Genomic DNA, 12510 nt, shown 5'->3' with positions numbered 1-12510 from the left:
AGTACTCTGTATTGAAGCTCAATTTTTTTTTTTTTAAATGCATTTGCTAGAGCAAAATYATCCTTTAGTACTTCAGTATTAAGTGCTACTGGCTATTTGAAGTTTGTTGTGATTTGTTAGTGTAAGACAGTAGGCTGGAGTGCAAAACAAGCTCATAGCATAGAAGCAGGAGAGGTCAGAGATAGGAGCAAGAAAGAAAGAAAGAAAAAAAAAAGATTACATTGCTACAAAGGGGTGACAAGGAATATATTCCTGCTGAGAAAAACCACTGTACTCCTAGTGAGAGATTAAGACACAAGACATTGCAAAGTTACAAATTTATTTGTTTTGAAATAAATACAAATACTTCATTAAGAAACTTTTCTTGATAGACTTTACACAATAGCTTTATTCTTTCTTGAAATTGTCTGTTCTTCCCACAAGCCATTACGGATATTCTACACAAGAGCTGAAGTTAGTCAATATAAAGTAATGTAGACAGTGTTCTTCTGAATAAGCAATCCCAAAGTATTAACATTTGCTATTTAACTGCTCATCATTTGAGTTTTCATGTTTATGTGAGGACTGCAATGCTGCAAGTACACACTGGAGCACGTGACAACCTGTCCCACTACATACGGAAGGACATACACCCAACTGTGAAAATCTGACTGGCAGAAAGGTATCGAGCCACTGGCATCCAAAAAAAGTAGCCCAGGATAGCAGGAGGCCACGTAAAGATGCAGAACCAGCAGCTCACTGCGCTTATGCGGCCATTAAACACCGTATTTCTCAGTTACAGCGCTGCCGGCACCGCTGCTTTGTGGAATGCACTGCTCAGCACCAGCGAGTTCTAATCAGAGTTTCCAATCTGTTAATTAGTGGCAGTTGAACGTACAGTATCTAATTACATGCCATCCTACAGTTATTCATCGCTCTTGACAAAGAACAGCTGGATCTGGCTTCGCTTACTGAATTCTGAAGTTATGATTACAATTGTGCTGGACACAAAAACTTGAGCCGCAAAGATAAGAAGCTGTCTGAAGTAGAAATCAAGCTGCTTCTGTTTTGCTGGCATGTACAGCTACTCTACTTGTTAAAACCACACCAGCGTTTGCGGTGTTGTAAACCCTTTGGCCCAAGATCCCAAAGAGGAAATGCTACCTCACTTACAAAACTTAAATCTTGCCCTCATTCGTCTAAGCAGGTTTTCAGTTCTGGGTGGGGTGGGGGAAAAGGAAGATTGGAACTAAATCTCCAAAAAGTGAAATAAAAAAAAGCATAAAGATTTAGTTTGTCTCGAAGTCACATTAAAATTGCCTATTTTAGTATTATATTATTGTACATAGGAAAACAGGTTTGAATACTAATGAATTAGAAGGCCTATAAATGCACGATACATTAACTTCTCTATCATCATTTGAAGTCAAGCTATATACAATAAATTCAACTCCAGCTTCAACATGAGGCCATAGCACATTTTTGTCTCCCTTTTTTAAAAGCCATCCATAATAGTGATTTTTCTCCCCCTCTAAAACTCATCTCAAATTGTGCCAGTTTACTTCAAGAGAATAAGAGATAAAGGGGCATGTAACAGTTTCGATTTGAAAGGAGGATATTAAGCAAGTCTGCTTCGACTCTGAAGTGTTTACAACCACATCAACTTTTGGCAAGTATCCTTTAGAATTTGGCATCCATTGAAGGAGGGCACAATAGCAGCAACTGTCTGAGTTAGGAGAATAAAGACAGAGCAAATGAGATGCTTCTTTTCTTTGGTCCCTGTCAGACCCTGGTGAACAGAGTTCATCCTACGGAAAAAGCTTGAGATTAATACCAGTTATGCTTTGTGATACACAGGGGGCATCCGTTAATATTTCCAAGTGCGACCAGTTTAAACCACCCATGCGCGTTTAACATGAGACTTCCATGGACTTGGGGCTTGATTGTTCGGCGTTGCTTGCGGAGTTTGGCGTCAGCTCGATGCGCGTGTCCGTGTGCGAGCGGTTCCGGGCACCGTCACCGGTGTGGGACCGGCTCCTTGTGCCCTCCCCAGTGTGAGACCGGCTCCTCGTGCCTTCCCCGGTGTGAGACCGGCTCCTTTGTCCTTCCAAAGAGGTTACGCTGGAGCCAGATGCTGTACGGGACCTCATCAGCCTGGTCATGCTGGCAGAAGGGACTGAAAGAAGGGTCTTTCATTAATGCCTTGCTTCCTGAGCTTGAAAGGTAGCCCCACCATTGCTTCCAACCCTAACCACCCTTGGAGAAGCCTTTGGGGTAGAATATAGACTTTTCAGGCTAGCTTCATGTGTAGAAGTACCACTGCTCCAGGCATAGACTCAAGGAGGCCAAATCACTTTGGCCAAACTGGTGGCCAGGGCTGAGGGATTTGAGACAGAGCTGTGGTATGTCACTGTGGCTGCAACAAGCCAGAAGACTGAACAGAAGAGACTCATTAGACTTTGCCTTACTTTCAGGGGCTTAATCTTTGCTGGCAGTCCAGGCAGGAGTGCACCTATACAACAGCAGTTGTCACAAGCACACACATGAAGTACAAACAGCTACAGGTTAAAGAGGTCTCTGAACTAATGAGGTCTGTTACGTGCAGCATATGAATCATCACCCATGATGCAATAAGGAGATACTATTACAAATACCCACTCTAAACATGTCAGGACAAAGCAATGAAGATATTTGTAGGCACAGGACAACATGCATGGTTCTCATCACGTATTAAAACCACACAAGCTCCTGGCTTTTGCAGAGGCCAGTCTGGTTAGCAAGCAAGTATAAGTTTCGCACAGAAAGGGACTGTTATTTCTAGATTCAGCTTGAAAGTGGTCAACATTGTGCAAAATTAACTTCCAAAGCCTACAGAGCAAAATGGAAGATGACAAAAAGGGGAAGCAGTAATGCTATACCACCATCCATGTAGCAGGCTCAAATYGGACTACATGCCTAGAGGCAGATATTCTGCAACTTTAACAAGTTTTGCCTGCTGCACTCTTTGAAATGAAGCAGTTTTGTTTAAGCACATCTTTATGTCTTCTCTGAAGCACAGGGACCTCCCCTTCCATGGTCGTTAAAGAATTTACAGACTAGGATGTATTAYGTGTAACAGAAAACACAAATTTGACTAAGTGCCTTGGAATCACAAAAAAATTACATAGATATAGCAAAGGCAAGGTAGAGGAACTTTACCCTTACATTGGAGAATTACTTGGTGATATAAGACTATCTACAAAGCTCTCCACTATTTAATAACACAATCTGGTCTGCAAACCCTTCCCCCAGGCACCATAGGTATTTTTTCCCCTTGCAACTACATAGCCAACAGGGGAAAAAAGATAATATGTCTGGGATCAGMAGAATTTCTGGATGTTTAGATTCACAAAAAGTTTTGACAGCCGTATGAAAATTAAATAAAAATGATACTTACTGTATCCCATTCCCTGAACAAAATATTTGAAGGCTTCTGCAAGTTTTGCAGGCTGCAAAAGAACAGGATTTTTTTAATATATGCAGTGCTCACCAAGTTACATTGCCATTCAATAGAGACCATAGATGCTCCATGTTATCTTAAATAGTCTCTGGATTCTACTGAATTTGTATAAAAATTCATTTACACACAAGAAAATTCCACCAAATCAGACTCTTCCCCTCCCTAATTTGCTCCCCCACCCCACTATTTTAATCAAACACAMACATGCTTTGGAGAATGATGTTAGTTGGAGAAGTGACTGCAAGTGGTCCAAGCCGGGCCCAAGCTTTGCTAATATGGTTACTGAGGCAGAAGAGCCAAAGTAAAACAACCGGCCTCACAAAATATACAAGGCAGTTTGCACAAGGTCAGTAATTCGGCAATTCCTAATCAGCAGAGAACAAATTCAACTATTCCRAGCTGATAGTTATGTTTATAGGGCAAAAAAAGCTACGCAGTAATATGCGAGCACAATTACATGACTGACATTCTTGAAATAAGGCACTCTTTTTGCTGCTACTGTCACAGCGGCCAAATAAACCTTACCCTCAATTACTGAGCTTGCAAATAGTGCTTATATTTTGGTATAATTTTATGTGAATCATTGCAAGGAATGGAGTCTCTAAAGCAGAGGGGCAATGCACATATTCCTGTGTGATTTTTAAAAAAGCCTTCCCCACCCTGGCCCACCGCTGTAAGAGAGCAAACTGCTAGCACAGGTACTTCTCAGTTGCAGGAATTTACAAATTCAGGTTTTTCCTTAAGTTCTAGAATCCCTGCTATATTGCTGAGAAGTTGGTTTATAAAACACTACATAAAGTTAATTTACATGTCCGATGTTTCAGTGAAGAAACACTAAAGCACAGGTAAATTTTTAACTTCCCTAGCCTGTTTTTGCTAGCAGCCTTGGAATTTATGCTTAAACATATTTCAGAAACTCCAGTTCATTTCAGTCAAGCCAGGTCAGTGCATGCAAGAACACAGCATAGTTATTTCCTGCCTCCCACTTTCCTGATCTATCCTAAAAATAGCCTAAATAAGAATATGTTTTTAAAATGATAGTGCAAAAACCTTAATCCATGTTAGCTTAGTAGATAAGCATAAAATAATACCTGCACATTCCCACCTCAGACCTTTACTTGGTTAATGCTTAATTAGTGGAAATTTTATCCCTTTCTAATCTAAATTTTGTGCTTCATTGGGCTTTAAAGAAAAAGCTCAGATGACCAACTGACATCATTATTCATGAAATCATAACTATCCTTTTATCCTTTTGGCTGACTTTTGGGAACAGCAAGTACCCCGCAGGAAAACACCCATTTGTTGCAGGCTGACATGCTGCAGGACAGGATTAGGAGGATTTCTGTCGGCCGAATCATACCTGGGAAACTTGAGGGAGCCCACCACAGTCAGCCATCTGAAATGAGAATAAGAACAGCAGGTTAATGCAATGCCAGAGGAACTCATTTAAGCTCAGGATATATTAAAATGACCTTTCTGGATATCTGGCACAAAAACATTTCCTTTAGCTGTCTGAATAACTACTTGCTTTGGTGCTTTTATCTACATATATGTTAAAAGTCTATAAAAGCTAGTACTGCACCCCAGAAATCCCAGAAGTGTCCTGACCCTCAGGCAAAGCCATCAGCCAGAGCTATAGATAAATGTTTTTGCTAGGAAGTGATTACCAGTTTCTTAGAAAGCAGGCTATTAGTCCTGGCTATGGGTTCGGTTCTGAATTACAATAATGTGACGAGGTATTGAACAGACTGGCAAACCAGGGAGAGAACAAACACCTAAACGTTGGAGGTGAGAGGGAAAAAAAAGATTTGCTGAGATTGTGGATGGTAAGCAATAGTCGGAGCTGCCAAGGGAAGCAGGGAAAGCCAAATTAGAAAAGCCAGCTTGAGTGCATGCAATATTTTTGGAGCACTTCATTTTTCCTGCCACTCCACCCCTCAAAGTCAACCCAACAAAAACAGTACTGTTCCAAGGGACACCACAAGCTGAAAACAGTTGACTTGTGAATTACAGGAAACCCCAAATCCTATCTAGGAGTAGCTAGCAGCAAAACAGGCCTGTAGCAAGGTTTGGCACCAGCCATATCCTCAGACTGAGCAAAGGCTGGCCACCAAAAGAGCATTTGAGATACTGTCAGTTTTTTTTTATGGGGTGAGCCTGCCATTTCTGTGTTGTAGGTAACTCCTCAGTGTTAGGACCATAAAAGCATTCAAAAAAACCTACTGCCCATTAGCACTTAGCAGTTCAATAAATGAATCCCACAGAGATATACGCTAGATGTTCCCAGCAGAAGCATGAATAAAGTAGTTTCACTATTTGCATGTTATTACACTCATTACAGCTTACTTCCTCAGTAATGAGCTGAAGATTGAACCCACATCCTGAATGCCAAGTGTCAGTTGAAGCCTTTGCAGGGTGCTTTGCTGTTTGAAAGCCCATTTTATCAACTTTGGAGGAAATATTTAAGTCATCCTGGACTGTATTCATGTCAGAGACAGGATGACAAAACCATGGTTGGTATATTAGCTATCTATTCATCTTACCCTCTTGTTGAGAGAAAGGCAGGCATGGAAACAGAATAAATTGGTTTGCATTTTCAGTCTGCTGAAGGCTTTTTCAAACCTTTCCAAATACCTCGAGATCAACTTTGCCAGCTCCAGTCAAATTCATTATGGGTATGTGAAATACTGAGCATTTCATGTCTCACTTCTAGTGTTTTAAAATGGAGGAGCTGTAAAATTCCCTGCTGTTAACTATGTCAAGAAGCCCCCAGATCAGTTCATCCCACTAAAATACTCTTACCCTAAAGAAACTGCCCTTCCAAATCACAATAAGCCCACTAAGCCCACACACCTCCCTTAATAAGTGACCTCTGACTTCTCACTAGGTTATCAGTACTGTATGACATCAGTCTGCTTCTGCTCTTTTAGTTATTCTGACTGATTTTAAATGAGGGGAATATTTCATTGCAAAAAAAAACAGCTTTTGTTATTACCTTCAGAAGTGTAGTCTTTGTTGGGTCCAGCTTTGAGTTACATTCAACCTGTATTGAAGAACAGCAGCATAAGGCATCATACACAGGATCATATTTATGAGCTATGAGATTAAAATGGATGAAATATTTTCTGGCTTAGTATGAACTAAACTGAGTACCTTAGGCTTCCTCGATAAAGAATCTCTTTATGTATACATATATACAGCTATAAACCCAAGTTCATATTTCTGACCACATTCTTTTCCATGTGCAAACCCGCTTTCTGGGAATTAGAGATTTTTTTTATGTGTTTCTGGACTCTACTGGCAACCAGTGCTGTTTATCTCATGATTTGGGGTCATCTGGTAGAGTCCCAAGTGGTTAGAAGCCATATGGCCAATGGCCAGGAGACTGGCCATGTCCATTAAGGCACAATATCTGAAGTCATCCTGTCATCTGAGGCTAGTTATAATGGCCAGAAAGAAGCTCTTCGCTTCCACAGTGACCCAGGGCAGAGCTCCAACACCACAGAACAAGTTAAAATGCCAGCAACAGATTCCTCTCTAAAGGAAAATATTTGCGGTTCACTGGAACTGCTGTGGCAATTGTTCCTAACACAGTAGCTATTAAATAATGGTGTGCAGACGGAGGGTACAAACAGCTAAGAATAACAGCAGCTCTCCCGTGGTCTGAGCGAGGAGAGCCATCTGGGCTGGATCAATAGCCAGCGAACCTGCCGCACGGGGTGTGAGGTCTGCCGGGCTCACGCAGCCTCTCGGTTTGCACGCCGATTAAACGCAACAGCAAAGAGCACGCCGCTATGGATTTCTCAGTGTACGCACCACAGCATCCACGGCGGGGGAGCTGTCACCAACCACCAGGAGCACAGGACATCTGCAAGGAAGTACACAAAACGGGCATTATTTCTGTAACCCAACCCAAATTTCCCCTAACCTCCGTTTTGTGTCCCTGGAAGGATAAGACAGTTAAGACTGTAAAAAGGTCAATTTTGTATTTCAGACACCTTAAACACACTGTATTAGCCACACATCTACTGACACACTCCTATGCCATATGTAAGAACCTGTTCTTTTCCTGACCTCTTAGCAATCAGCCCTTTCTTGTGCCAGTATGTCTTGTTTCGTAAGAAAATGAATGTGTGTATCAGCATCAAAATCTTATCCCCCCACTGCCTCCAACTTTTGGACCTGTCAGACAGTTTGAACCAGTCTGGCAGAAGAGCAGAGTCTCAAGATTTTCTGTGTGTAAACAGGCAGCAGAACAGAGTAGGGCTTGAAAACTGTTTTGTTGTGCAATTGCAGCATAAATTAAAGGTTATTAGATACCAGAAAAGCTGGCAGATAACCATTCCCATACCGGCTTCATCTGCATGAAGTCTGGGGGATTTTCTATAGTTTTGGTTACATTTTCTTGGTTGTGCAGATATGGCTTATTGGCATTCAAGGCTATAATTTTCATTAACTAAGACAGATTTCCAAGTTAAGCTAAGTATATCTATTTTTCAAGCAGTTTAAGTTCTCCAAGCCCAAATTTGTAGACACACAGCAAGTGACAGGCACTTCTTAACTTCATGTTTGCAGAGGGAAAGTCTTCCKAATGAAGTTCCTGACTTGCAGGAACCTTTTTATTTCCTAGACTAAGTTTCAAGAGCTTTTGCTAGCACATAAGCCCAGCAATTCAGCTACAGATCTGGACTGTGTGCACAATGCATCCACAGGTTGCACCTCTTAGCTCATATCGCATACAGGTGAGCTGGCAGAAAACATAGTACTTACTGCAGGGTGACAACATTTATTCCGGGAAGAGGCCGCTCAATCTCTAGATCTCGACGACTAAAAAAAGAGAGGAAAAAAGTTTTTGATACACTGAATTTTTACAGATACTTCCATATTCATCCATTTTAGAGAAAGCAAACATTTACATGTTAATCTGATACATGTAGCCTCCACGGCTGATGGATAATTAGTTTTAGACTGAAACTAATATCAGTGTCTTAATTCAGCCCAAGTCTACCTCTTCCTCCACACTGCACAAGAACCTTCTCCCATAAGCAAACCACCTGAGATCCCTAAGGCACTGTCAGGCCAAACTTTATGCTGGGGGAAAACATAACTCCATCACAAGCAATATTGAATCAGAGATATGGACAGCATCTTCAAACAGTTTTCAGTTAAGAATCAGGTAAATGTATTTACCTGTTGTAAGAGTTGACAAAGAGATGAAGGTTGGTTTGATTCATATCATTAATAATATGTTGACGGTAAGTATGGATCAGGTCATGGTTGCTGTGAATCTCTTCCTACAGTGGAGACAGAATCATTCAGAATAGGGGCTATTTTCTGCAAGGATCTGAAGACATGGCACAGCAGTTTTCTWTCAGACTCATATCTACGCAACAGGAGTGCATCTTTAGGGAAGGGACAACTTCTCGCCCTCAGTGGCATCACCCAGAATTAACATTTGCCCCCAATTTCCATACTGTGTTTTTTGGTTCATGGCTTCAGTATATTGTAACATCAAGATCTTACAATTGCAAAACATGCAGTTGTAGTGCAGATGTTTACATTCAAACAAGTGTGAGGTTTTAAAAGCTGAAAAGATTCAGAGTGAGAAGTTCAATACATGTTTTCAGGACGAAGCAGATGTTTAAAGCTTATGAACACATGCGGAACTCAGTTTCACAATAGTAAATAACTAAGCTTCAAGGACTTAAATCACTGACATTTTCAAGCAGCTTGGTACTACAGCCTTTATAGATTAGTTCCTTGTTCTGTTGGAGCGTTGTTTTCCATTGCATTCGCTAACAGTTTCAAGCAGAGCAACGTAGCCTTAGAAAAGAGTAGAGCACTTCCCATTAAAGTAGGCTTATGCTAAAAAGCATCATTTATACTAGTAACTAGTTTTCCCGGAGTTACAAGTATATTACAGTATAAAAATTGGTGGGCATACTCTGCCTAGAACCTGAGGACATATCATGTCTACTGATGTCCACGTATCAGCCATCTAAACAGGCAGTTATCTCTACTAGGGTTGTCATGACTGAGGTGCACAAGAGTCTTGGGCACACAGCAATCCTCACTGTGGCATACCAGTTCTGAAGTGCTGTGAACACTAGCACTAACCCAATCCCAAAGCCTAACTTTGTATTTTGTTGTTAAAGGGAAGCTTTCTCCCTTCCTCCCAGCTCCAGGAGGTAAATATAGATGACCGAATATGCGGCAGGAACATTTTGAATGTGCTTACCTTTCCAAAAAGATGTGAAATGACCATGTCTGGTAAAGCATTTGTCCAACCTGAAATCTGAACAGCGAGATTAATTAAGCATTTGATACAAAAACAATCCTTGAGCAACTGAAGACTTTTACTACCTATAATTAAGCCAATGGATGTTTCACCACAGTCCTTATATGTGCAATTTACTGGATTGATATTTTCCTCCCCAATCTGGCTATAACATCAGGCATTGCTTATGTCTGAGTTGTTCTCACAGGATGTATTTACTACTGCAGCTATGTAGGGAACACACTACTAGTGGTAGATGTATAAATGGAATTTCTCCCTGCAAGAACACTAAGTAACACAGCCAGATGCATACAATTTAACCTAAAATATCCAGTCTCCTTCCTAACAACCCACAGAGACAATATTTTGGAGGCAGTACCTAAGGGACATGGAGCTCATGTCCCAAAACACATGTTCTTGCTTTGTAAAGACAGAAGGATACAAGGCACCAGTTGTACACCTAAGGTTGGCAGTGCCTAGAAGAGATGGAAGGCAGAGGCAGGGATATGAAAGAATTTAAGTAAAGTGAGATGTTGGGTGAGATAACCAAAATGGGTCTACTCTACTCCTACATCTCATTGTAGAAGAGCTACTAAACATACTTCCAGATCAATTAAACTTACCAAAATAAACTGGTACGTAAGATCACACACACACAAAGAGTAACAGGCTTGAAAATTCTGCATCCCTGCTCTGGAAAATTTCTCCTAGTATTATGAGGTTTTTGTAATAAATATCTCCGTAGATACTTTCAGTGGGTTTCTTCTGTGTGTGGTTAGAAGATGACAAACTAACTTCTCGTATCTCTCGGGTTGTTTGTAACAACTGCCATTCACTTGGACATGAGCCTGAATGTTACAGATTATCTTCCATCAGCTTACTCCGATAGATCTAACCTATTAAAACATTTAAGTGACAGGATAATGTAACACTGGTACTCATTTACACATGAGTTCCAAGGACCTTTTTGAAACCAGTTTTCACCACCTGTTTTATCACATTGTAATCTTACAACTGCAGTCGGGTACAGTTAACAGGGGCTTTTCTGTACATGAGCTTTCACTTAAAAGTCTAGACAGGCTGGTCATAGTTGCTGTAGCCAATGCCCTTTTGAATCTTTTTAGCATCTAAGACTCAGTGGATCATTAAAACTTGGAGTATTTTGTTTTGAACATTTTTCAGTGCTCTAGTTCATATTTTGGACCGTGCTGGTAAACAAAGCCACAGAAAAGAACCGAATACTGAATGTTACACTAAGCTTGAAGTTCACTTGAAAGAAAGTTATTTCCAAATCTATATTGTGTCCTGGGTCAAACTAGGTTACCCCCCAAAGTCACCAACTCTTACAAATTGCAGCCATACCCAGTAGTCTCATTGTACCAGGGTACCCACTTCCTAGAAGGACTTATTTTTATTGCTAGCCCTACAGGAGGTAGGTTTGTAAACAGAAGAATAAACTCAAAAGGAATTAGCAATATTTTCCATCTGCAGCCATTCCTTAATGCACAAGCTTGCCCAGCTTCTCATGCTCAACAGGCTCACAGTATGATTGATTTTTCTAACTTAAGTGTTTACCTTAGTTGCTGCCCAGTCCATCCAGCCTTCAGCACAGGGGTTTACATTAATAAGAACTAGCCCTTCCACCATATCTGAGTGGTTTAACTGGAGAAAAAAACAAATAAATAAAAGGAGTTAAGATTCATCACATATCCTCTGCAAGCTGCCAGTCAGCGTAAAATTTAAATTAGCAAATCATCTCCTAGGAAGAGAGGTGGCAGGTCTAGTTTTATCTTGCACTAAACGAGCATATGTATGAGGGRAAAAAAAAAATCTTCATTAAAGCAATTCAACCGAGCAGCTGGAGAACATTAAGATTTAACTTCTTCTCCACCCTCAGTTTAAATAGAGAACTCCCATTAAAAAAACCTTCTGCAAATGAATTGGGTAGAGCCCAGGCCTTAAAATGGAAAGTCTAGGTCTTCTGGATGAGCTATCCCGCAGCTCATGGTATTTCACTCAAAATCCAAACTGCACGGCAGGGCAGGAATTGTCTGCACAAGCTACGGGGGCTGCAATGCATCTGGTAAATGAAGTCTTTAAGAAAGCTCAAGAAAACTTACAGCAAATCTAGTTAAGATGTAGGCACCGGCTCCTGTTCCCATTCCAATAACGCTCTTCAGCCTACATGGAAATAAAAGGGACGAGAGAAATCAGTAAGAGCACTGAAAACAAATAAATCCCACCATCAGCAACCTTCCCCTTTCAAGTCAATCTTTTAACAGACTACTTCGCCAGCTCAGTGGCTTCAGGGGACCCTGGTCCTCATGCATTGCCGTGCAGCAGCAATTTTAGCTTATCTCTCTAAATACACTGAGCAACTCTAATTGGAAGGAAAAGGCTGCTGTGTGCCAGGAAAACGTATAAGAGATTCATGAAACCTCTACTGTAAATACAAAGACCCCGTCCCCAGCCTGCCCCTACCCTCCGTGGTGCAGCTACCAGACTGTGTCAGCGATCCCTCTTTAACAGGGAGAGCTGGCATGGAAACCTCTCGCCCCATCCAGCCACCATGCTGATTAAGTTTAAACTTCATAACTAAGCAGGGCAGAGACAACCCAAATATTTGCATTAACTGAGATTGGTTTTAAAGCATCAGCTTCAAGACCTTAGAAAATAAATGGAAGACTAGACAAAACCACTTAGGAAAAAAAAAAAAAAAAAAATTCTGGGAAAAATAGTCTTTCTCCAAATCTTA

At 41.0% G+C, this 12510-nt stretch overlaps 1 protein-coding gene across 2 annotated transcripts in view; it reads right to left on the bottom strand.

Moving 5' to 3' along the window:
• Window positions 1-305: 305 nt before the first annotated feature.
• NDRG1 (N-myc downstream regulated 1) overlaps window positions 306-12510 on the bottom strand; it is a 39194-nt gene continuing 26989 nt past the window's right edge. For both annotated transcript variants that reach the window (XM_026057079.1, XM_026057080.1), the window contains exons 7-16: window positions 11876-11936; window positions 11331-11417; window positions 9717-9773; window positions 8669-8772; window positions 8249-8305; window positions 7295-7346; window positions 6474-6521; window positions 4839-4874; window positions 3416-3467; window positions 306-2155 (exon numbers count right to left, since the gene is read on the bottom strand). In XM_026057079.1, the coding sequence (XP_025912864.1) occupies window positions 1890-2155; window positions 3416-3467; window positions 4839-4874; window positions 6474-6521; window positions 7295-7346; window positions 8249-8305; window positions 8669-8772; window positions 9717-9773; window positions 11331-11417; window positions 11876-11936 (820 nt within the window). In that variant the 3' untranslated portion in view covers window positions 306-1889. The remainder of the gene's footprint in view (window positions 2156-3415; window positions 3468-4838; window positions 4875-6473; window positions 6522-7294; window positions 7347-8248; window positions 8306-8668; window positions 8773-9716; window positions 9774-11330; window positions 11418-11875; window positions 11937-12510) is intronic.

This window comes from Apteryx rowi, unplaced genomic scaffold (genome assembly GCF_003343035.1).
Source record: "Apteryx rowi isolate R43461 unplaced genomic scaffold, aptRow1 scaffold_136, whole genome shotgun sequence".
NCBI lineage: Eukaryota > Metazoa > Chordata > Aves > Apterygiformes > Apterygidae > Apteryx > Apteryx rowi.
The sequence above is the reverse complement of the archived record's forward strand: the minus strand, read 5'-3'. Positions and strand labels throughout refer to the sequence as shown.